Genomic DNA, 26,567 nt, shown 5'->3' with positions numbered 1-26,567 from the left:
TAGGATAAGGTAGATCTCTGACATATGATGGCAAATGATTAAAAAGTCTTATTCCCACATTAAAATGGCTTCTCAAAGTCCTCGATAGCCCTACTTGAGGAATATGTACATTTCTATAGCTCCTCGTATTATGATTGTGCACATTAATATTACAATCAAGGTTTCTTTCCTTCAATTTTATATAAAAAAGCAACGTATATATATATACAAACAAATGACAGTCATGACTCTAGTTTTGACAAATAGCGGTTTGCAGTGAGCTCTCACATTTGAGTTAGTTACTATTCTTATCGCTTTTTTTTGCAGAACCAAAACTTCAGACACCCGTGTACAATTTCCCCACAGAATAACACTGTAACTCAAGTGGGAATGAAACAAAGCATAATACACATTTAAAACATAGTTGAATGGAACATGATATTTTAGAGTCTTCAACAAATATAGACTTTGATAACTTGCTGCACAGTAAATCAATATGATCACTCCAAGTCAGATGGTAATCTATTTGTACTCCTAATAATTTGATTTTTTTTTCAAAATTGTTTGACAATTCATGTCTATTATTCAATGTGAATATTGCATTTTGCGTCTTGGATTCATTGAGGAGGAAACCATTTGCTTTGAACCATGAATTAGCCTTGTCTATTGTTTGATTAGCAACTCTGTTGAGATTTTGGAAATCTCTGTCAATAGTTAGGAAAGAAGTGTCATCAGCATACATTATGGTTTTAGAAGATGTTAAACACTTGGGTAGATCATTTATCATTACAAGGAACAACAGTGGTCCCAGAACAGAACCTTGTGGTACTCCAAATTTAAGATAAGAAATGGCAGATAGTTTTCCATTGACATCAACTATTGTGATCTATTCTCCAGATATGACCTAGAAAAATCAAGACACAAACCACGTACTCCAAAGTGACTCAACTTGTGAAGGAGTATTGAGTGATCGACACAATCGAAAGCTTTGCTCAAGTCACAGGCAGTCATCTGAGCAAGGCATTTATTCTCGAATGCTTCTATTATTTGATCGATAATTGTAAGAACTGCCCCTGTTGTGCTTTTACCCACCCTATAACCAAATTGGGAGTCACTTATAAGATTATAACTATCGAAGTAGGTACATATCTGAAGCTTCACAACATGCTCTAAAATTTTTCCGAAATTTGGAACTATGGAGATAGGCCTATAATTTTTTGGTGTAAGTCTGTCTCCATTTTTTTTAAACAAAGGTACAAGTCTCGAAATTTTTAGTTTTGTTGGAAAAACTCCTTGTTGTAGACACAAATTTATACAGTGAGTCAATGGAACAATAATAGACTGGATTACACATTCCATAACGTGGTTGGATAAATCGAAAATGTCCCTGCTTCTTGAGTTTTTCATATCCATGACAATCTTATAAACATCAGCACATGACACTTGTGTCCATTTGAATTCTTCATGTGTGGACGGTGGATGCTCCATGAAATCTCTTGCAGTAACCTGTGGCTGCTCGATGCCATCTTTTGCTTCCTGGACGGATGATGTGTAATACGTGCTGAAAACATCTGGTGAAATCTCAATATTTGTGCGTTTTGATCCTCCACTCCTCACTTTGTTCACCAGAGTCCACGCAGCTTTTGATTTGTTACCCGACTCTTCGATACAGTTGGCATTAAAACAGAGCTTCGCTCTATTTATTTCCCGTTTATAGATCTGTTTACTCCTTTTATAAGCCACTTGCGCATTATCACTATGTCTTATAAGAAAAATGGAGCGGAAAGTCATTATTTTGTCTTTCAATTCCGCCAGTTTCTGTGTATACCAGCCTGACTTAGCTACATTTCTCTTCTCAGCGTTTAATCTCAAAGGCCTCTTGGGACATATTTCATCGAATATTCTGTAAAAAGCTTCAAAAAATTTATTGAATGTCAATTGAGCATCTTCTTCCCCTTTCAGCATCTGCATCCAATTCACCAACAACAATCGCCGTTCCAACACTCTAATTCTCTCCGTAGACAAATCTCTTCTTAAACTTTTAAAAACAGGTTCTTTTCTTCTTCTAAACTTTGTCTCAAATGTAACAGTAATTCCAGAGTGATCAGAGAAATCAAAATCAAGTATTTCCATATCATAGTGCTGTTGATCCATTGTTGTGATGACATTATCTAAATATGCACTATCACGTGTTGGCAAGCTGTTAATGTAGTGCATATTGAATTCTGTCAACAGGTTTAAAAAAAATTTTTCACACAGGCTTGATCAGTTGTCACGTCAAAATGCGCATTAAAGTCTCCACCAATAAATATATCCCTTTTTAGTTTAAAAAGATAGAATAGGAGCTGTTCTAACTTTTGTAAAAAAATGACCGGGTCCTCCGACGGTGATCTGTACAAGCTCACTACAATCACTCTCAATTCTTTAAGGTCAACTGCGGCTGCTTCAAATATCCGCTCCTCACATAACCAATCCAACTCAATCTCCTCATATGCTAGGTCTTGTTTCAGGTAAACAGCCACGCCTCCTCTTACATGAGTTTTCCTGCAATAGCTAGATGCTAGAACGTAGCCTTTAATTATCTCATACTTCAGCGCATCACTCCGCTGCCAGTGCTCACTAAAACACATAACGCTGAAATTTTGCTGGTCTGCCATTTGCGTAAGAATGTTCAATTTTCCAGACATACCCTGTAGATTCAGAAAACATACTTTCTTATGAGTGCTACTTTCACCAAAAATTTCATTATTCAAATCAATTCTGTCCGGGCAGTTCCATTCAGTCCGGTCATCTATACTAAAAAAGAACCATGAAGCGGAATTGGCGGAGATACTTCATAGTTTGTGATATGGGTTGTCACACACTGAATAACTCTATCACATACATACTTTTTACCATATCCATTCAGGTGCATGCCATGCGATGTATGGAATCTTTCACCTATGTTGCTTATGTCTATGAAATTACAATTTGAGAAAAGTTGACAAATCTTCCTCATTGCTCTATTAGTTTCTGTTATCAACTCGTTCACACAGGACCACTTCACCAAGTCATAACGGCGCGGAATCGAAAATACAATAACATTGGTTCTGTAGAGAGCCGCCAGATTCCTTCGTAGAGCAACAAGAATGTTTTTCGCTTCATTTTTACTAACATCATTAGAGCCAGCTTGGATCACCAAAAAGTCGTATCGATCAAATTCTGCAATTTTTTCTGGCAGGAAGTCGGTAAACTTGGCACCTGATTTGACGAAAGAAGTGATATCGTACTTACATTTCTTTATAAACTCAGTTCTAACATTTCTTCCTTGACTGTCAGCATAATGATGCAACTTGATTTTATAAGGAGATTGAACCGTTGACACTTCTTTAACTGGCTGTTTTTTCTGTGCAATATTTCTAACATTGATCTTGCTATTAGCCTCATATACAAAAGCGTTCTTGCGAAAACTATCTCTAGTTGTTATTGATACACCCTGAGCACACTGTTTTGACTTTGCATACAACTCATCATAAAGTGTTCTCCACTTATCTCTCTCCTCTCCAACCATACTCTTTTCATTCCTTAATGCTGAGTTGTCTGCCTCTAGTGCTTCAATAGAGGTTCCAGTTCCCTTATACTTTGTGATTCGTCCACATTAATTGTTCTGAAATTGGGTGTGTTGACACCCATATCATGCATTTTCGGCGTACATAGTGCACCATGTCCACAACTCGTCGATTTTTCTGGGTTGCACTGGGGAGCAGGCGAACCAACTTGTGATGTAGGCGTTTTACTATTATTATTAATGTTCTCCAAACTTGCAAAATGTATATCAGCATCAAAGCCCATATGATTGTGTGCTCCAGCAGATTCGATAATTTTTGCCATTTAACTGTCAGTCTTTACAGTCGCAGAACAGCCAACCGTGAGACAACGCCATGATACATTTCCATTCAATAATGCACGGTCTTTTCCATAACTAAAACCATTAACTTTTATACCTATATTCCTCTTTTTTGTTTCAAAAAACTCAATCAATGACATATTGCACAAAAATAATGTAAAAATAACAACTAAATATGATGACAGAAATTACTTCTCCGTTAGCTTAAGTCTTTCAAAAACATAACATACGGAAAAAATATTTGAATTGAGCGCTCTCTAACTGGCTTTGATCGGTGGGTGCGAGCAGAATAACAAGCCGGAACAGTACGGAATACGTAGGTCAGTTTTCACTTTCAGCATGCGATAACCAGTACAACAGCAACCCTTGTCTACGCTCAATTTTCAAGGTTGAATCATGGAAATGACTGTTCTTGATTGGTTGCTATAGCAACGAAAGGACGCGCACAACAAGAGCTGTCAAAAACAGGTGTGTAACAGCTGACACGGATTCCCGCCGAAATAGTTCTAGGTTATTCGACAATCGGCACCGGCATAACAGTTCCAATTCTGATGTCTATATTATGTTATCAATATCAATAGCAAGCGATAAGCGTGAATCGACAAACTACAGTCAAAAATCCAGGAAGATACAACTAACCAAATCTTAGGTTATGGTCAAATTCGAATAAGAACTGAGAGTTAGCAGAGTTATTTCACATTGCACAAAGAATTCACTCGAATCAAATAGTAAAACATCACTATTGCTATGCAATATCACTGAAAATCTCTTGAAACTATTTACGTAAACTATTCAAAAACTATTAAAAATACAGAGCTACACTTACAATGAATTTCTAAAACCAGCGCATGCCAATGGTTTCAATGGTTTCTTGAGTGCGGCAGAGGAACTTTGCTCACATATTTCACACTAGCCGTCAGGCTCGCTTCGCTCGCCATATCCGTCTAGTCTGGACCCCCGACTGGATTGTCCTAACATATGATAAAAATGCTCAAATGAAAAATGCAGGCGAGCGAAGCGAGCCTGCTGATCTCATTCTTGTACGACCCAGTCGGGGGTCCGGGGGGGGGGAGCCCCCTGGCTAAACGGATATGGCGAGCGAAGCGAGCCTGACGGCTAGTATCAAATATAAATTCAGTTCCTGAGATGAGTTTTTTAGATGGGAAAATTTATATACAAATAATGTGATTTGAAAAACCAGTTAATTGTATGTTGCTTCTGAATTAAGGATTCATGAATTCGATTTATAAATCGTATTATTATTATTATTATTATTATTATTGTCATTTGTTACGTGAAGCCACATATCTGAGCAGAGCTCAAGTGGCATGTAAATGTCATGAACATTTTTCTATGCAAAGTGTATGCATCTGCATAAACTCAAAGTATGAAGGCACACAACATTCCTCCATTGTATAGGGACACGCTTCCACAAGTACATTGGTAATTGAAGACAAGAAAAGCCTATGACTACCACATAACCGTATTCTTTCAGGTAGACAATTGAAGAGCTTCAGTCCCGAATAATATGGTCCTTTTTCCAAAAGTGTCAGTCTGTGAGCGGGGTACTGATATACAGCTGAACTCTTTGCTCTTGTGCTATAGCCATGGCAAACTACATTTCCTTCAAATCTCTCTGAATTTCTGAAGACAAAATTTACAGTCTCAAGGAAGTGCAATGCTGGGACCGTGAGAAACCTGTATTTTCTAAAAATGGGCCTACATGAATTGGATGGCCGCAAGCCCTCCAAAACACGAACAGCTTTCTTTTGCATCTTAAATATTTTATATAAATTATTTTTACTATTTCCCCAAAAGAAGATGCTGTAGCGTATTAGGGCTAAAAAATATCCATGATACACCTTCTGAGCTGTCTTTATAGTGGATGCAGTCCTCACAGTTCTCAGTGCAAAAAGTGCATGATAATTACATTACATTAGATAATTAAACTGAATCGACCCATATAGGATATAGGCGGAAAGAAAAAACATTTTATAAAAAGTCGAATTTTGTTTTACAAAGGCACATAAGCTGGCGGGAAGTGGTTTTAGCGATCCGCTCTAATTTATTAGCGTCCCAGGTGTCTACACTGTTCAGTGTGGTGAATTGAAATTTTGTTTTCAATAGATGGATTGAAAGCCGTTTTCTCGTTGTTCTATTGTGCCATGTATTCGAGTTAATCGAAAATAATACACATGGACAACTGGTATTTTTTAAATTTCTCACAGCAACTGTATCACAAATTGGATGGATGTTTTTGTACATCAAATACAATTTCGCTCCAATGATTTTAATCTATCTACGAACAGTTTGCAATCACATCATGTCTATTGAAAAATAGAGAGAAAAACTTTCTTGATTATGCAAAAGAATCGTAATCAACCTCAATCAACCATTTCAATACTATACGACTGAATGCAACTGATATTTGCTATTGGATATTTAGGAAAATTAAAACTTATTTAAAAGAGATCTTCTGCTTATTATATTTCTATATCATTCTCCCTCTGTGTGTTGTAGAAAGAAACATATTATGGAAAATCTCGTTTGAATCACATCATGTCTATTGAAAAATAGAGAATAAATCTCTTGATTATGCAAGAGAATGGTATTCAACTTATAATAATATTCGTTTTGATAATAACACTATGAACTTTTTCACGTGAGAATCAGCTTATTTGATATTATTCAACTCAATTCCGATCGAATTTAATTCAAATTTGATATTTAATAGTAGCCTATATCCATGAGAAATGACACATTAGTATGAAAGAATGAATCATGCAAAAGCAAATGGAGTAGGAATTAGGGGTAGAATCTGTAATAATATAATATATTATAAGTTATATTATATTATAAATCGTTGTAGAGTATCAATGGCTATTTTATAATCATGGATGTATTCATCTATGCACCAGATATATGAAATTCGAGATAGTATTGAGTAGGGATTTTGTAGGAATATGATTCAAAACTGAACAAAGTGACTTCAGGGAAAAGCCTTACTTGACCTACAAGCGTCAGTTGCTTAAGAATAAAAGATAACCACAACTCCCAAATGTGCTCAAGATAAGAGACAAGGTAGGTAGGTACCCAGGCACTCTTCTCCTCCTCTTTATGATCTCAATTCGCTTGGGAGACTACGAACTCAGATGCCCTTTCCTATCTCTTCCACCCTCTACTAGATTTTCAGTGAAATTGGAAATCATTTTGTAAAGATCAGCCGGTCTATAACCTACCCAAGTAGGACCATTTCTGGATGAAAAGGTTGAACAATAGTGTAGTGTGACCCGCTAGTACATTTGAGGTTGCACCGAACATTTTTTTTGGGGTAGGGAGGAGGTAGAGGAATGGAAACAGTATTAATTGTTTATAACATTCAATAGATGACGGACTGTAATAATGAATAGATCGTTATAGAGTACCAATGGTAACTTTATTATCATGGATGTATTCATCTATAATGGCTACTTTGAATTAAAATTGAATGGAATTGAACTTTATTATAATTTTTCCTTGTATTCCAACTTCAACTTGGTAATTGATTAAAAATTTTGAATAACTCTTAATTCCATTATAGCCCAGTCAATGAAGGTCCAAAAAAGCAGTTTCGATCCGAAAATTAAATAAAAGCTGAATTTCCCACCATCGATAGAACCCTCCCAGAGGGTAATTCTCCCAAAAGTCCCAAGAAATCCCCTTGGAGCTTTCCGCCCCAGCCCCCTAAAACATGAAAAATGCAGGTCAACACGGGAAATCAATAATCTCTGTAACCATTGATCGGAAACAGTTCTATTATATGCCATTCGATTTGTTACATTATGGACTACAATATTAGTTATATTCATTTTTTCAATAACATTAACAGTTTTCTTGATAAAATAATATAGATGTGAAAATTTAAAGGTTTTGTAATTTGATTTTTTGAATAACCGAAACGCCGAAATAGTTCTAGGTTATTCGACAATCGGCACCAGCATAACAGTTCCAATTCTGATGTCTACATTATGTTATCAATATCAATAGCAAGCGATAAGCGTGAATCGACAAACTACAGTCAAAAATCCAGGAAGATACAACTAACCAAATCTTAGGTTATGGTCAAATTCGAATAAGAACTGAGAGTTAGCAGAGTTATTTCACATTGCACAAAGAATTCACTCGAATCAAATAGTATAAAACATCACTATTGCTATGCAATATCACTGAAAATCTCTTGAAACTATTTACGTAAACTATTCAAAAACTATTAAAAATACAGAGCTACACTTACAATGAATTTCTAAAACCAGCGCATGCCAATGGTTTCAATGGTTTCTTGAGTGCAGCAGAGGAACTTTGCTCACATATTTCACACTAGCCGTCAGGCTCGCTTCGCTCGCCATATCTGTCTAGCCAGGGGGCTCCGCCCCCTGGACCCCCGGCTGGATCGTCCGAGAATGAGATCAGCAGGCTCGCTTCGCTCGCCTGCATTTTTCATTTGACCATTTTTATCATATGTTAGGACAATCCGGTCGGGGGGCCAGACTAAACGGATATGGCGAGCGAAGCGAGCCTGACGGCTAGTAATATAATATTCCCAGGATTGAAGTAGCAGTGCCTAATCAATTTTACCGCAATAAATGCATTTCAATCTTCAACTTAATGCCAACCTGACAAAATTATTAATTTAGTTGCCAGTTAACAACTGTTTCGAAGAGGTACTCTATCTAGATTATAGTTCTATAGTAACATATGATATGGAAATTTCAATTATAATTAAGAGATTGGGAGAAGAAGAATATATATGCTAAAAGGCGAACTTTAAACCCTTAAAAAAACCCTTAGAGTTAAAATATTGCCAAAAGATTTCTTAGTGCGCCTCTAAAGGGCCAACTGAACATACCTACCAAATTTGAACGTTTCCGGTAGATTTTTAGTTATGCGAGTGAGTGAGTGAGTGAGTGAGTGAGTCAGTCAGTCAATCAGTGAGTGAGTGCCATTTCGCTTTTATATATAGATTAAATTTTTCCTACAGTTACCATTGAATATGAGAAGTGGTTGATTATGGGTAAAATGATGGCTGAAATCCATCAAATGTCTGTCTGTATAATTTTCTCTATTAATAACAACTTTAACTTATTTTAAACTTGATAATCCAATTGAAAATTAATAATCGAAAATTTATTCAAATTAAAAATTAAAATAATCCAATTAATTTGAGTAAATCTTTATTTCTAAATAATTTTTCAACCAATCAATCTATGATTGAAAAAAGTATTATTTGAAATAATGAATAATTAATAATATTCAAAATGTATAATTAATGAGTTCTCATTTTTATTTATTTGAAAATCAGAAAGAATATATATAGAACAAATTTGCATTCAAAATACATGCCAACAATATCAACAGCTGATTGGGATGGCTGCAAGATAATATGCAAAGTAATACTTTGCACACTGGAGCAGAAAAGTGATTCTTTGTGTTCTGTAATCAGTGCAGGAATGGTCACTTTTCAAGGGTAACTGTAGGAAAATGAATTTAATGGTCGGATTGTGATTAATAGAAAACTAATATCTTGTAAATAGTTTTGTTTAGAGTATTTCAAAAAGAATCTGCTCTAGCCTATATCAGTCTGATTTCTACAGTTTGATTCCTAGTGAGATAGGACTCCCCAAATCCTTGGAATTAGTAGCCTGGAAATTGAAAATAATAAAATTTGAAATTGGAGAGATACGTGAACCATGTTTTATCTGTTACAGAACATGAGTCTGATTCAATTTCTCTTCATCTATAATTTGAATGAAAAGCTGCTTCAAAAGAGAGATGGTCGATTGCTAGCTGGAAGCTTTGCCGGAATGAAATTTTGCCATTATTGAAGGGTAACTCGGCTACGATTAGATTGCTCTGATCGTTCAATCTTGCACTGTATTGGGTTATCGACTGGCAGTCATTCAATTTAATTATCGCGGTGCGCTGCACCATGCTTCAATAGATACCACGCATGGTAGCTACTCGATTCAACCTCCACGAACTTAATTCAACTTGACTTGCGTAAGAGAGTCCAGACCAATTCAAATACAGAATCCACACAATTAGTCAGTTGGACAGTAAAATTGTTCACTACTAGAATTCATGGAATAATCAATGATTTGTGCATAATACATTATGCTACTTCTAATTTAATGTTTATAGGTCGAATTAACTCGATGTTGGGAGTAATATTTATTTATTTATTTGTTACATAAGAAATATGTTACATAACATCGCTGGTCTTAGGAAACCTATGTGTCAACATTTTCAATTTTGCATTTTTGGTATCATTTTCTTCAGAATTTCAAGCCCTACAACCTGGTGAATACCTACTATGTGTAAAATAATTCTATAGTCTTTTTATGCAGGAATAAAGAATATAATTATATTAAGCTATAGAGGAATTGAAAGTAAAATATTCCAACTCGGAGGGATATGCGGATCAGAGAGATGTTCAGCCAATCAGAGTGATGATATTGAGTAATAGAAACAATTGCGGTTGCCAAATTGGCAAAAGAGGCTCAGTCGATGCAGTTCTTTCAGAGAGGGAACGACGTATGCTTATCATGAGGTATTGAACACTCACTAAAGACTAGAGCGCTGTCAGCTCTAGCACGACTATTGTATCTCTGCTCCGCATACCTATTCCTCCAGAGTCGAACTATAGTAAATTCCACTATGGTAGAAAACTAAATAGTGGTAACCTGATAAGTAGTAGGGGAAATTCTTTTGGTAAAGCTGAATCCCTGCACATCAGTGACACTGAATGTGCCCGGTATAGTAAGAACATTATTCCCATAGATTCCAATGGCACTATTTTTAAACTCGCTCGGCCAGGCTGAGTGGGAATATAGTCTAGCTGGAACTCTTAATAATTAGACTCATCTATTTCATTATCCATGACAACCTGCAAGTAATAATCCGTTTTTGAACTATTTTTAACGACACTACAGTCTAACTTATTTTAAACAGACTATGGCCCGGTTGCACAACAGCCGGTTAAATTTTAACCGTGATTAATTTCACGAGAACCAATCAGAGAAAGCTTTTTTGAAATGACGGCTTCTCTGATTCGTTCTCATGAAATTAATCACGATTCAAATTTAACCGACAACCGACGTTCGTGCAACCAGCACTATAATTTCCCAGAGTGGATTTCAATTGCGATTTGACAACACCCACTATTTTGTTATCTCTGGTCCTCTCAATGAAGTTGAACAAATATTTTGATTTCTTTGAAATGTTGTGATAAATGAATTTAGAATATTAAATGACAAATTCACAAATCCTTTATTGAACAAATAGAAAGATAATCTTTATTTTTCAAAGGTTGAAGTGTACAAACCAACGCACCCAATGGTAACACAATCTTGAGAAATTCTACATATTAAACTTACATAAGCCTGGAAATGAAATATAAACATAAATGTAGTATCTACTCTGTAATCTGATCTATTTCGTTAGAGACTGCCTGTTCTGGCTGACATCATAATGTAACTAAAGATCAATAACTCATTATCATTACAATGCACTTCATAATTATAAACATGATACAAGTCTTGGAAAAATAAAAATATTAAAAATTAAAGATTAACAAAGATTTAGATCAATTAACAGAAAAATGATAGGTTATTAATAAAACCTTCTTGACAACCTCTTCTTCATCCTCACCATTACCCTTCATATTCTCAATGACAGTCTTCACATCTTCATACTTCCGCCACAGCCATCCTATCATGTTCCCATTTGTTACTTGGACATGATTCTTCATGTTTCCCACCACTGTACTTATACTCTTATATAATATGCTATATACTATACTCAACGTCTTCATATTTTTTCACCTCGGCTGCTGATATCAGCTGTTCACCTGTTTCACTTGTTTTTACTGATATCATACTCTAGCCAAATATCAATCACTAATCAATATCACAATCATTATATTCTTAAAAAAATATTCATAGTACAGAAGTGTAAAAAGAATGGAAAATCAACAAAATTCTTCATCAGGGAACCATTCATTTTCGCTGAGTGCAAACAAACATTATTATTACTATCATTACAATGTACTTCATTTATTATAAACATAATAATAGGCTACAAGTCTTGGAAAAATAAAATTACTAAAAATTAAAAATTAACAGAAAAATGATAATTATTAATACAAATCAGGAGCCTGTTTTGACTGATATCATGATATCCATCTATCATTCTCTATCCAAGATACTAATCAATAAAACAATTATTATGATATTCTTTAAAAAATATCATAGTACATAAGTGTAAAAAGAATGGAAAATTAACAAAATTTCTTCATCAGGGAACCATTCATTTTCGCTGAGTGGAACCAAACATTATTATTACAATCATTACAATGTACTTCATTTATTATAAACATAATTTTTTATCATACATATTTTTTTAATTTTTTATTTTTTAATCATTTATTATAATAGGCTACAAGTCTTGGAAAAATAAAATTACTAAAAATGAAAAATTAACAGTTCAATTAACAGAAAATTATAATTATTAATAAAAATCAGGAGCCTGTTTCGACTGATATCATCATATCCATCTATCATTCTCTATCCAAAGATCAATCACTAATCAATATCACTATCATTATGACATTTTTAAAACAATTACTCATAGTGCATAAGTGTAAGAAGAATGTAAAAGTAACAGAAATTTCGTTATCATGGGACCACCCACTTTCGCTAAAGTAATAAAATGTAATAATCGCAATCATGTTGATAGTCTTTATCAAACATAGAAGATAAGTATAAAAAAATAATATGAACAGAAATTTTGTTACCAGTAAACCACCCATCATTTTGGCTAAGTTCACACTATCACCAAGCATCGATTACAATCATTAGTTGTAAGTAGTTATACAAAATACATAAAATCAAGGGAAATGAAAAAACCACAAAACATTAAAGAAAGACTTTGTTGACAGTGAAAAACTAGTGACTAACTAGAAGTTATTCTAAATGTCAAATTGGAGCAGAGAGTAAGTATTGCAAAGATATAAATTATTGATTCAATTTTGAAATATGTTGTACCTAGCCTTTCCTGGCTGATGTCATAATCACTGATTGATAATTAAAATTTTAGTACTGTAATCTGTTACTGCAAATTGTTACTATAAAATTGAACTGTGGTAAGATTAAAATGATAAAAATTATGATTTGATAACCAGTTTTGATTAAAACTGGTGATTTAACCTGGGTGATTATACAGAAATATCCAATTGACTAGGTTGGTAACAAATTCAAGATATTAACAATCAACTAGACATAAATCTGTGATATGTGTACATGGAATGCTCTGTAGAAAGGTTTTGGTTTGTTAATGACAACTTTAATGAATAATCGATGAATTAGCAGAAAGAAAATTAACAAAATTTGCACACTGTTTCTAGAGGTTTCACTTGATGGTTCTCGTTGAAACTTCTCATTGTCACTTCAACTTTCACTTGCACTTTAGTTGCTCACATTCACTTTTAATGGCACTTTTACCTTTTACTGGTTACCGGAATTATTCAACTTGAATCTTTTCGATAGCTCAGCATGTTGCTTCGACATGAAATGCAATGTCAAAACCTGGATATTTTCTATGGGGACCTGGCAGAGTTCACAGTTAATTGGCTTGAACGTCTGCAACCTGAAATTGGAAAATAATAGTAAAAGACAGATCAATTATTACAGAGTGTGTATACTGATGGCACTGGTGAAATATTTATAACTAGCTGGACCGGCGAACTTCGTACCGCCAAATAGTTAATACATCTCATGACAAACTTTAGCTGGATGCACACATGAGGCGCGATGCGGCATTTTGCATCCAGGTGTTTCTTGCTTATTGGTTTGAATGGAAGCGCACACACACACACACACACACACACCACACACACACACAACACACACACACACCCACACACACACACAACACACACACACACACACACACACAACACCACACACACACACCACAACACACACACACACACACAACACACACCACACACACACACACACACACACCACACACACAACACACACACCACCACACACACACACACACAACACACACCACCACACACACCACACACACAACACACACACACACACACACACACACACAACACACACACACACACACACACACACACACACACACACACACACACACACACACACACACACACACACACACACACACACCACACACACACACACACACACACACACACACACCACACACACACACACACACACCACACACACACACACACACAACACACACACACAACACACACACACACAACACACACACACACACACACAACACACACACACACAACACACACACCACCACACACACACACACACACCACACACACACACACAACACACCACACACACACACACACACACACACACACCACACACACACACACACACACACACACACACACACACACACACACACACACACACACACACACACACACACACACACACTGAATCGGGCATGGTAAGGTGTGATAAGGCAATCTCCATAAGATCAACACTTTGTATCACCAAGCCGCGCCTCCTCATTTGTGCTTAGCCTTATCTTAATCTGATGCATCACTATATTTTTATGAAAATCATCCAACAATCAGTATTAAATTTACATTCATATCTCAATAATAGACTTCCTATGTGCAGCTGTTTGTATTTTTTCATTACTTATTACTAAGAAAGTGATTCTATTCTCCTCGAACATTTAGTAAGTCTTTAACCTGAGGTCGCACTGCTGGATGGTTACACACAGAACAGTCATTTTGTTTTTAGTGGGGGCGTTTAGAATAAAATACATGGGCGGTTATGGAGCAGCACACACTCTTGTCTATTATCTACCGACGGCTGATGGATGACGCAATGATTATAACAGCTGATTTTTATTTCTGAGTGTGGCCAGCTCACAAATCTTCTCCCATAAGTATTAAATGTAAACTTTGAAGAACCGTAGGAAAGAGTCCTGAAGTCGGATTATAAATTTGATAGGCCATAAACCTGGTCCTGAACATAATAAACACAACTAAAAAATATCATAAAATTCGGTGCACACATAAAAAAGTTATTGAATGTCAAAATTTGAGGCTCGATTTTTATTTATATAGGTTTTTGATAAATACAAAATGTATTAATGAATAATACAAAACTATATTCATGAATAATACAAACATTTTGTGATTATAACAATATTAATTGATTACAATTAATTTTCGAATGTAAAGATTTATTTTTTCTGAGATAATTTTCCAGTTATAATAAAGTAAACAAGTCGAATTGTTTCAAAAGAGACTTCTAGTAATATTGGATGAGAATAGAAGCTGCTTTTATGAGTAGTGAGCCAGGATATTTTAACGTACTTTACTCTCAGACTAGCAGGTAACCCGTGCTCCGCAAGGGTCTAATTGAAGAATTTAAAATAGGCCTATAACCATTTTCGATAAATAAGAAATCTATATGCATAATTACAAGTTAATCAGTCCAGTAGTTCAGACGTGAAGATGCATCATTCGTGATTTTCCTATCCCGTACGTCTATATACCAATTCTTTCCTTTATTATATTATAAAATATGGATAATCTTCCAACAAAATTCCAAAATACGAGCATCTTTGTCATTTTTGGAGCAATGTTTATCAAAGGTCTTCACAGATGCAACAAAGGATTCACAGATGGAAGGAAAATTAATATTAAACTCAACAGAATGAAGAAGGTTGATGACTGGAGGAAACATTATAAAATATTTCTACATGATTTGGTTAAAATTGATCAAAAGATTATTAAATTGTCAATCGAAGAAAACGATCAACTTTCCTTGTGATTCAGAAACACAAATTTAATTTTACAAGACTAGACTTAAATTATTTAATACAATTTCCTTGAAACTCACCCATCCTTGATTTTTACGAGTTCGTTTATATTTCTTTGGAATTCGTTACGCATTTTCTCGAATTCGCTATGGCGTGGAGGAGTGAGATCTATGCCAAAAATGAGCTGATAGATTAATGGATTTTGCCAGGTATCACCTTTACCCGGTAACATAATGAGATCCTCGGGAATCTGGCCCCATTTGTACGAATTGCATACTTTTACTCGTTCAATTGGCTGATTTGCAATCAGATGGAACGCTCTGCAACAAACAAAACTTATGTGAATAACATAATAATATACAATTTTCAAAACATATTTGACTGCTCCTGAAATCTGCTCCTAAAATCCTCGATTATTTTAGTAAATTGTGAGGACATGTTTTCGGTTTAATAGCATTAAAATAGCTATAGTGAGTTTCTTGATAATACTGATAATAATTATATAATGTTCACCAAGAAATACATTTTTCCATAATTTCAGGAAAAAATCCTAATTGAGATGAAATATTTTAGTGGTTCATTATACTTCTTAATAGCCTATAAAAGATTTGGCAAAAGAGCGGAGCGGAAACATAGTTGATTTTTGTCGAAATGATCCAATGATCCAATGATGATGGGTGGATGAAAGTGAATTTGTATGGCTTTTTGTTGGTGGGGAGCCCCTTCAGGGAAGGTCCCACCTCGCCACAGCATATAACTTGAGCCATCAATGAGCCTTACGACTGTCAAAGGATAAACAGTCTCATTATCCACGCACAAGCCTGAAGCTCATGTGGGCATCACCGTCAGCAGAAAAAAGAGATTAATTGTTTCAATCCAAATGATGATCATCAGATGATGCATCACATGTAACTAGTAGATGATCGAATCAATAGATACCTTTTAGAGAGAAAACGACTCCTTGTTTCTGCAAGTAAGTCTGAATTGCAAATCAAAATAAACTGTAGAACACTTACTCGTCTATCATCTCTTGAAAATCAGCCTGGGTCTTGGTAAATTCCATGTTGAAGTAATTACTTTCGCCATGAGGAGCAAGAAATCCGCTCAACGCAAGTCGAAACTTATTTATCTGTGAACATAAAGACCAACAATCGAGAAATTGACAAGGAAGATTCGTCACGATGATTACATCATATTACATTGGATTGTTTTTATTAATTCTGTAATCTAATATATAGAAATATAAGTCATTGAAGGAAGATTTTAGTGAATAGCTTATTTCTTATGATATTGAATTTGAATATTTTTTGTAATTGGTGGGGTGAAGCTTCTCTATTTCTTAAATTAATCACATACAACAAAATTTGCATTCCTGTTTACTATGTGGATTTTGGAATTTCCATGTAGCTAGATGTAGTTATATAGAAAATTATACACCCAAGTATCCACAAGCATATCAATGTAAGGACCAAGGAGTATGAAAACTTATAAGGAGTATAAAAAGGACTAAGGAGTATAATTATTCAATGTTAAGAAGCGACAATATGGACCTCTCGGGTCTAGTTTGAAAAGCAAATAAATGAGCTCCCATATTTTATAAATCAGTATCGCGTGATCTCTTGAACAGTGCAGACGTACGTAGTGTAGTGTAGAAGTAGAAGTAGTGATTCAGCAGTTGATTGTTCACGGTAGTAAGTGGAACAAAACATTGCATCGAATTTCGGTTGAAATCCGCCGTCTTTATGCAAGTGAAGTGACCTACTTTCGCGCGGCCTTCTAGTATCATCTGCGTTCGCATTTTTGCGGTCGTGAAACCGAATACGAGGGCCTGCCGTGAAGTATGTTCGCGAAATAGAACAATGACAACACCAATTGGAAAATTGTTGAATCTTCCAAGTTCTCTTGTGCCCGAGTTTAAAGAGCATGGAGGAAGATAAAAACGAGATCATGGAACCCACCAACACAACAGAGATCCAGTGTTCCCCGGATCGCTACATAAAATCGAATAAGCGTCAATCTGCAGCCGAGAGGGCGCTCTTCATTGCCTGGAAGGAGCCGGATGAGAAGAGGAAGCAATTAGAGAAAAGTACGCAGAACTACTGCGGAAGATTGAAAACTTGGAATTACGATTTCGGAAAATTGAAGAGAACATCGATATCCAACAGTCAAGCAGTCCAGTTCGACAACAGAAGCAGTCGAGAACTACTCGACAAACGAAGAGGAATTAGCAAAAGAGACAGAGTGGATCAGGGTTCGCAACAAACGTGTTACTAAGAAGAAGAAGCTGAACAACAGATTGTCTCCTGAACCAAAAGAAGAACCTGCTCGTAGTTTTCGTCAGGTAAATGAAATAGTTGTAGTTGAAAAGTCCGATGCTAATTCAGAAAATAAAAAGAAAAAGGAAATGCCACCGCCTCCTATCATAGTGGATGGTATAAAGAGTTTGGTTACTCTCCTAAAGAGCTTGAAAAAAGTATCAGCAGCTGAAAAATTTAGGATCAAGCTCTTGAGTAGTGAGACTTTGAGTGAATGCAGTTGACTCAGAAACAAACCGTAACTTCACAAAAGAACTGATCAATGAAAGCTATAAGTGGCATTCATATGAAAACAAGCAACTAAGACCAATAAGAGTGATGATAGAAAACCACATCACTCTTGTACCACAGACTTAATAATGGATGATTTGAAGGCAAGAGAATTCCAAGTAGTAGAGGTAGTGAATAAGCTGAAGTGGAAAACCGAAGAACCATTAGACATATTTATTGTTTCATTTAGTTCAGAGGAGAATATCAAGAAAGTATTTAAACTTCATACTATCCTGGGTTGCAAAGTACAAGTCCAAGCATTGAAAAAAAACTAATCTTATACCACAATGCAAGCGTTGCCAGTCCTACAATCACACGCAATCCTACTGCAATAAGGAAGCCAGATGTGTGAAGTGTGCGGGCAAACATGAAACGAAAGATTGCCCAAAGCCCAGGGAAGCTCTGCCGAAGTGCATCCATTGTGGTGAAGGACACCCAGCGAGCTGCCGTGGATGTACTGTGGCAATTGAGCAATTGAGTTACAGAAGATCAGAAACTCGAGTAGGATAACCACTAAGAAATTAGCAAGAAATAATGTAATAAATTCTCAAGCTCAAAATTTGATCAACTCACAAGCTCAAAATTTGATTAACTCCCAAGCTCAAAAGCCAAGTAATAAGAGAGCGACCTTCGCCGAGATCGTCTCCAAAGAAAATAGACAACAGATAAAAAAAGATGAAGGAGTGGAAGGCACCCAACGAATCCTACAGCTCATCTTAAGTAAACTTGATAACCAACAGGAATTAATTTCATCCCTTCAATCTCGCTTCGAGAAATTAGAGAATACTAGACAACAGAAATCAAGATGATTCATTCACTGAAAATAATGGAGTGGAATGCAAACGGACTCTTACAACGACAACAGGAGTTGGAAGCAGTTCTAAACATAGGTAACGTACATAGAGACACATTTTACTAAGCAGTGTTACATAAAATTCAAAGGTTATAGAACCTACCACGCCCTACACCCTAACAATGTTGCAAGAGGGGGAAGTGCAATCATAATTAGGACAACTTACAACATAATGAAGAAGTTAAAATATAAACTGTGAGAATACAATTAACAGGCGTATCTGTACAAGCGGTAAATTAAAGATTTGTAGTTGCAGCTGTCTACTGTCCACCTAGATATTCCAATAGAAAATAAGAATATTTATCAATGTTGAATATGTTGGGAACGAAATTCATCGTTGGTGGTGATTCCAATTCAAAGCATATACATTAGGGATCACGAATGATTAACAACCCCTAAAGGAAAAGCTCTCTATGATGCAATAAGAGAGTCAGAATGTGAAGCTCTTTCAACCGGCAAACCAACCTACTGGCCAACGGACACAAGAAAGATCCCTGATCTTATAGACTTTTTTCTTATAAAGAATATTTTAGTGAATTATTTTCAAATTGATGAAAGCTTTGATCTTAACTCAGACCACTCCCCTATTATCCTGAAGATGATGACACTATTATCTACAGAACAAAGCCCTTGCACCACATTAGTTAATGAGCAAGCAGATTGGGGTGGCTTTCAACAAATGCTGGAGGGATCATCAGATTGATGACGAGTTGGAAATAGTTATTTGTGCAACTAGTGCGCAAAGTGACAGTTTGCTGCACCGAAAGAAACGTTTACGCCCGAGCCGTACGCGAGGGCGGAATGGTTTGTTGAGTGCAGCAGAGGAACTTTGCGCACGTATTTCACATTAGGTTTTCCTTCAGTTACCATTGAATATGAAAAGTGGGTAATTATGGGTAAAATTGCTGAAATCCATCAAATGTTTTTCTGTGTAATTTTATTATTGATAAAAACCTTAATTTATTGTCAAATTGAATAAAGATGTTGTCCTTGGTTATAATATATAATAGTAATAATTAGCGCGTTGTGCTTGGTTGCACCTCTGCTCACTATAGCAGCCACAGCAGTCACTGTTACCAAATTCATTTTGATTTTGCTGCACTGTTGCTCCATATAACCTACTAAGTATTTTGCGTTGCCATGTTGCAAATCTGGAGTGCAGAAAAATTTTTCCCGCACTAGAGCGGAAAAGTGATTCTTTGCGTTCTGTAATCAGTGCAGCAATGGCCACTTTTCAACGTAACTGTAGGAAAAATTTGTTACTGATATACAACAGGCAGCATGGTGTAATACTCCACAAGCAAGTAGAAGAAGAACAACTGGAAATAGCTACCCAAGAGAAATAAGAGAAATGATTGCGGAGAAAAGAAGTGCTAGAAGAAAGTGGCAGCAATCACGTTCTCCCTAAGATAAGAGATTGCTGAATAATCTAACTCAAGAACTGAAAAGAGAGATACATCTATTAAAAATGAATTGATAAACGTTTACTTGCGCAACTTAACAGGAGGAAAGAACACAGAAGGCATCTACGGAAATAAAAACACCATTCGACAAGCTCGTCCTATCAGAAAGCAAAACAGAGAATGGGCCAGAAACAATGAAGAAAAAGCATAGTGGTGGCATTTCTTTCTTCTCTCTTTTCTCTGCGTCAGTGGTTTTAGAATTGAAATTCTGTTTGAATTATTTATGCAGTGTGCCGAGCACTGTTTTTAATTCAGGCCTTTTCCCAAGTTATAATAAATAGTAAATTTAATACACATTAGGCTGGAGCTATTATTGTGAGTTAGCGAAATTGTTTTCTCTCTCTATGATCAACAGCCATGACTTCGAGTTTCCCAGGATAGATATTTGAAAATTGTGGCTCCGAGTCGTCGAGGAATGTAGATTATGGAATTATCTCCCAAACTTAGCCTCCCTATCACGACATAGAGTGCGCTAAGGAGTAAAATAGCAAGATATTAGAAGTATAACAAAGTACTGATTTGGCAGTTACTCTTTGGTCCTAAGGCTCTAGAAGCCACGCGACGATTGGTCAAATTGTTCCCTTCGCCCAATAGGAGACCTGTTTCTAAATACAGTAGTGGGGCGATTCCCAGCAGAGAGACCAGATTACGTTTCGGAGGACACTTTGCTAGGAGCACTACGAGAGTGAAGATGTAGTCAATTTGTTTCGCCCTTTTTGGGCAAGTTTATATTATTAGTTAATTTAGGAGTAGCCAATTAGTTAATTTAGGAGTTAGTTTTATATTTATCAAAGTTTAAATTTTCTAGTAGTGCCATGTCCTGAAAAGTTTAATTGTGTTTCTTCATCATGTACGAATAATTGTTTCTTCAAATAACCGCTAAGCGGTGTGTGAACCCAAACCAACCTCATGTACCACCCATTTGGTTCCGCAACTTTATGTAACACCGCTTCAAGACACCCGTTCAGATGACAGGTCTAGCGACGTAAGACGTCGCCGTCAAGCCAAATTCAACCGGTAAAAGTTCTCCGCCAAAAACAAGATACCGTAAACTTACATTATACCGTACAGTTCGGTAAATCCATTAAAGTGAAAATCTTTTGAAGTGCTTAAAGATAAAGTCAAGTATCATTGAAGCTTAAGCTGAAAGTATTCTGAAACTATATATTGAAATTGATTATTGAGAAATTAAAGGTTTAACGGTAGAATAAAAATTAGTAGAAGAAACTAGGATAGGTAAAAAACAACTGATTCTAAGTGCTGAATAATTTTTTTTGTATTCTGTAATTCCGTGAATGGTGATAGAAATTATTGTGATGTCAACGTACGTATTCTGGTCTCACGCGTCGGGTATTTGAATATCATTATAGTAGTGGAAGTGAATATTGAGATTTTAAGAGTCAACCCAAGTAAATTAGGAAAATTTGGAAATTATTATGGGATAATGTTTGGGGAAAATGGGGAATTTTTTTGAAAAGCTTAGGTAAATCGAAGGTAATCAGGGAATAAATTGGAAACTCTTTGATAAGTTATTGTTGATAAGTAGTTTTGAAAATTTAATTGGCCGTGAGATGTTCAAACTAGATAATCAGGTATTGTAGATACTAAATTTTATTTCAAATAATCTTTTTTATTATCTTTTAAAAGACCAGGCACAGACAGACACATTTTGACTTCTGGCGATGGAGTACTAAGCTTCCTCTTCTTGGTAGCCCGCTTAGTACGAGTCCTGATCCATTCAGTCTCTTTGGCCAATTCTTCCTCATTTGTTGCGTAGTTCTCGGCTGCTGAGCTGGTAGGCTGTGAGCTCTGAATCTTCTTCTCAATATTCAGAAATCTTGATTCTAAATCCTGCACTTTTTTCAACAGTTCTAAGTCGCTCTTCTCCAATTCCTTTCTCTTCTCCTTGGTCTCTTTCCAGGCGATGAAAAATACCTTCTTGGTTGAAGTTACAAGTCTATTTAATTTGATAAATTTATCCGGTGAACACTGGATTTCTGAAGTATTTAGCATGGTATTTATGGAAGCCATACTCTCGTTAGTGGCTTCCTGTTCTCCTTGCTGTTCTGTAGGAATACTCGGTGGCTTCACTAACTTCCACATATTTTGAAAACATGCCTTTCAAACAGCCCTCGTATCAACACTCACTCACGCGAGCTTTAGAACGGCCGCGAAAAGCAGGTCTCTATGCTTCCATGAATTCCGCGTTCAACGACCGATACTCGATGCAATATTTTTGTTCCACTTTTGATCGCGAACAAACTATTTCTACACTACACTATTACTACTCCACTATACGTCCGTTCTCTACGAGATCTAACGCAATACTTATCTAAGTGTTGAAAAAAATTTTTTTTAAGTTACTATGAAATTAATTAGTTCTTTATCGATTAACAATTCAAGTAGCCCTATTGAAATAATATATTAGGTTAATATTACTTTAACCTGATATCTCTTAAGAAAAGTAAATTATTTTAATCAGGGTAACACAATTTCTCTTTTCTGTTTTCATTCATCGACCTTTGAATAAACATTGTGCAGAGAGAAATTGAAAGCTCGTTGTGTAAACAATTATCAATTTCTATATTTGAGGTTGCTGCTACAAGCCAACAAAAAAATTGAAACATTTGGATTGCCCGAGAAGAACTTTATTGTACTGACAGATGCAGTCAGCACATTGAAAGTATGAAACATCTTAGGTTACTTAATTTATTGTACTGTACTTAATTTATTGTATTTATTGAACTTTTGTACTGACAGATGCAGTCAGCACATTGAAAGTATGAAACATCTTAGGTACTTAATTTATTGTACTGTACTTAATTTATTGTATTTATTGAACTTTATGTACTGACAGATGCAGTCAGCACATTGAAAGTATGAACATCTTAGGTTACTTAATTATTGTACTGTACTTAATTTATTGTATTTATTGAACTTTATTGTACTGACAGATGCAGTCAGCACATTGAAAGTATGAAACATCTTAGGTTACTTAATTTATTGTACTGTACTTAATTTATTGTATTTATTGAACTTTATTGTACTGACAGATGCAGTCAGCACATTGAAAGTATGAAACATCTTAGGTTACTTAAGTTTCAACTCACTTGTTCAATCTGTTTTATTGTGAAAACTGTATCAAACGCAATTTCGAAATCATGTTCCGGAAAGTATGATTGTTTTGTTTGAGGATCATATCCTAGACCACAAATAGCACCAGTAAGTCGGGAAAATTTCTCGTCAGTTCTGCAAATCAGAAGAAAAGCTAACATAAGTATAATTTTTTTTGAATGAATGATGAATGAATTTATTTGCCAAAAACAAAATACAAAAATAAATATAAGTATATGCTACTGCACTTAAACCAAGATACATACATTTATTTAATTAGATATAATAACGAAATTATATCATTTATATTATAAATAATAGTTATAAATGAAGATTTAATTTATGTTCACATGCATAAGTACAGTAGGTGAGGCAAAAGGAAGATTCCTTGTGCGCCAGTGTGAGTCGTAAATCAGCTTAATCAGAGATGTAATATAATAAACTTGAATTTAGCGTATGAAGTGTTCGAAAATATAATTTATAATATGAAATTGATTATTGTATGAAAGTCAACGATTGGAAATAATTCAAGTTGAATTTTTAAAATTTTAAACTTAAAATCACAATATTGAACCTACATATCACATTCTACTTTCATTCACTGAATTGGAACAATTCAAAGATAAAAAATTTAGTTGAAATTTTACTCAACCATTATTCAAGTTGATGTTAGTTATCAAGATGCGATTAATGCAGTTATAATACAATACACATTAATACACATTTTAAGTATATAAATAATAATATTAATGAATACTAAATAAGACTTAAGGGAATTATATTTTGACTGTTGTGGACGAATCCAGTGTTAGCAGTCTCGGCTAACCTGACCGGTCTTTAATCAATCTTTAAAATATTCAATAATAATACAGTAGAGGCTAATCAATAATCAGATGGAAAAATACAACTGTGTGTATTGATAATTATGTATTTTAGCAGAATTGTCTAAAGGTTGATTTCATTTCGATTATAATTTGGTCAAATATAATTTACATGTGTGACTAAGGGCTGTTTGCACAGTATAGATTGCTCAACTCGAATAAGTTAATTAAGTTTAAGTTAATCTGAAAGATTAAACTTGAATCGGATTTCTCAGTGGATCTACTAATCCAGTTCAAGTTAAACTAGTTTAGTGTTAAGTTGGTAATGGAAAGTCATCGTTTACAATATCAAGAAGGCTGATTTCTACGGGGAATTTGTTATTTGATTACAACCCATCAGTACATTGAGGTTATAAAGCTCCTTTGTCGTTCAAGATCCACAGAGCTGTATGCTGTACGGTAATGAAAGAGAAAATCAATCAAGAAGCTTCTCAAATAATGAAATACAATTGATAATTAGTTAGCACCAAAAAATATATTGTAGAATGTAAGAGAAGTGATTTTGTTACGCTTAAATATACTATGGTCTTCCACGTTTATTAAAAAAGCATAATATATCGTGAAGTGTTAAGCTGCGTTTACAGCAAAGTTAAAAAACAAAATGTTAATAAATCGATCCTTATAGATTCTATTAGATTGAACATAACTTATCATACACATGATGATCATATGTGTCTGTCAAGTTCCGTTCAATCTAATAGAATCTATAAGGATTAGGCTAAGTTATTAACATTTTGTTAATAACTTTGGTATAAACCCAGTTCTATTAAAAACAGGTTTTCTGATGAAAAACCACTGTTCAAAATTGTCTCATTTCCCATCACTGAATTGGCAGTTGCTTTTGATGGAAGCAAAACCATCTAAAAGTTCTTCCCATCCCAGAGGTTTAAATGATTCGTTCTTTGTCCAATTTTTCTCAGCTTCAAAATTTCTTCGCCGCCATCTTTGTCAATCGCATTGGAAACTTCTATAAATTCATAAATAATAGTTATTTCTACGTTTGAATAATGTTTCACTATAATCTTAATATACAGGGTGGGTGAAATGTCCCGAGAACGGCTTCATATCTCATACACAAAGGTAATTTGATGGTGGGTGTGATCGGGGATCCTACTCAAATTTAAAATACTACTTTACTATGACTTCAAAAATCTGGTCCGCCATCTTGGATCCGCCATATTGAATGCAACTTTATTTTTTAAATAGGAAGGTGGTCTTGCGATACATGATTTCGATACGAAATTCCAAGAAAAAATGAATGGTGGAAACCGCACATCGATATCTCAAACCGTTCAGAAGATATTCACATTATTAATCAATACTATTCAAAGCAGAAAGGAGAGAAAAAAGTATGAGAACGGCTTAGTATCTCATGAATGCTTGTGATTCCAAGGTGGGTGTGATTGGGGATCGCTCTCAAATTGAAAATACTACTTTACTATGACTTCAAAAATCTGGTCCGTCATCTTGGATCCGCCATAATGAATTCAACTTTATTTTTCATTATGGACAGAAACAAACATAATAATAATAATAATAATACCACTCATGTATTTCATTTCTGATATGCATGATATTGATTAATAATGTGAATATCTTCTGAACGGTTTGAGATATCGATGTGCGGTTTCCACCATTCATTTTTTCTTGGAATTTTGTATCGAAATCATGTATCGCAAGACCACCTTCCTATTTAAAAAAATAAAGTTGCATTCAAGATGGCGGACCAGATTTTTGAATTTGAGTAGGATCCCCGATCACACCCACCATCAAATTACCGTTGTGTATGAGATATTAAGCCGTTCTCGGACTTTTCACCCACTCTGTATAATCGTCTACAGCAGAATTGAAAACAACCGTCAAAAAATAATGTACTATCAGCTGTTTCCCCATCAAATCTTTATGTATGTCAAGTTAATC

The 26,567-nt window shown here is 35.2% G+C and overlaps 1 protein-coding gene across 3 annotated transcripts in view; it reads right to left on the bottom strand.

Moving 5' to 3' along the window:
• Nucleotides 1–11,151: 11,151 nt before the first annotated feature.
• The window catches only part of LOC111050670 (ATP-dependent RNA helicase TDRD9), a 95,033-nt gene continuing 79,617 nt past the window's right edge, over nt 11,152–26,567 (bottom strand). For all 3 annotated transcript variants that reach the window (XM_039426268.1, XM_039426267.1, XM_039426266.1), the window contains exons 23-26: nt 23,763–23,901; nt 16,768–16,880; nt 15,832–16,071; nt 11,152–13,546 (exon numbers count right to left, since the gene is read on the bottom strand). In XM_039426268.1, the coding sequence (XP_039282202.1) occupies nt 13,405–13,546; nt 15,832–16,071; nt 16,768–16,880; nt 23,763–23,901 (634 nt within the window). In that variant the 3' untranslated portion in view covers nt 11,152–13,404. The remainder of the gene's footprint in view (nt 13,547–15,831; nt 16,072–16,767; nt 16,881–23,762; nt 23,902–26,567) is intronic.

This window comes from Nilaparvata lugens, chromosome 4 (assembly GCF_014356525.2).
Source record: "Nilaparvata lugens isolate BPH chromosome 4, ASM1435652v1, whole genome shotgun sequence".
NCBI lineage: Eukaryota > Metazoa > Arthropoda > Insecta > Hemiptera > Delphacidae > Nilaparvata > Nilaparvata lugens.
The sequence above is the reverse complement of the archived record's forward strand: the minus strand, read 5'-3'. Positions and strand labels throughout refer to the sequence as shown.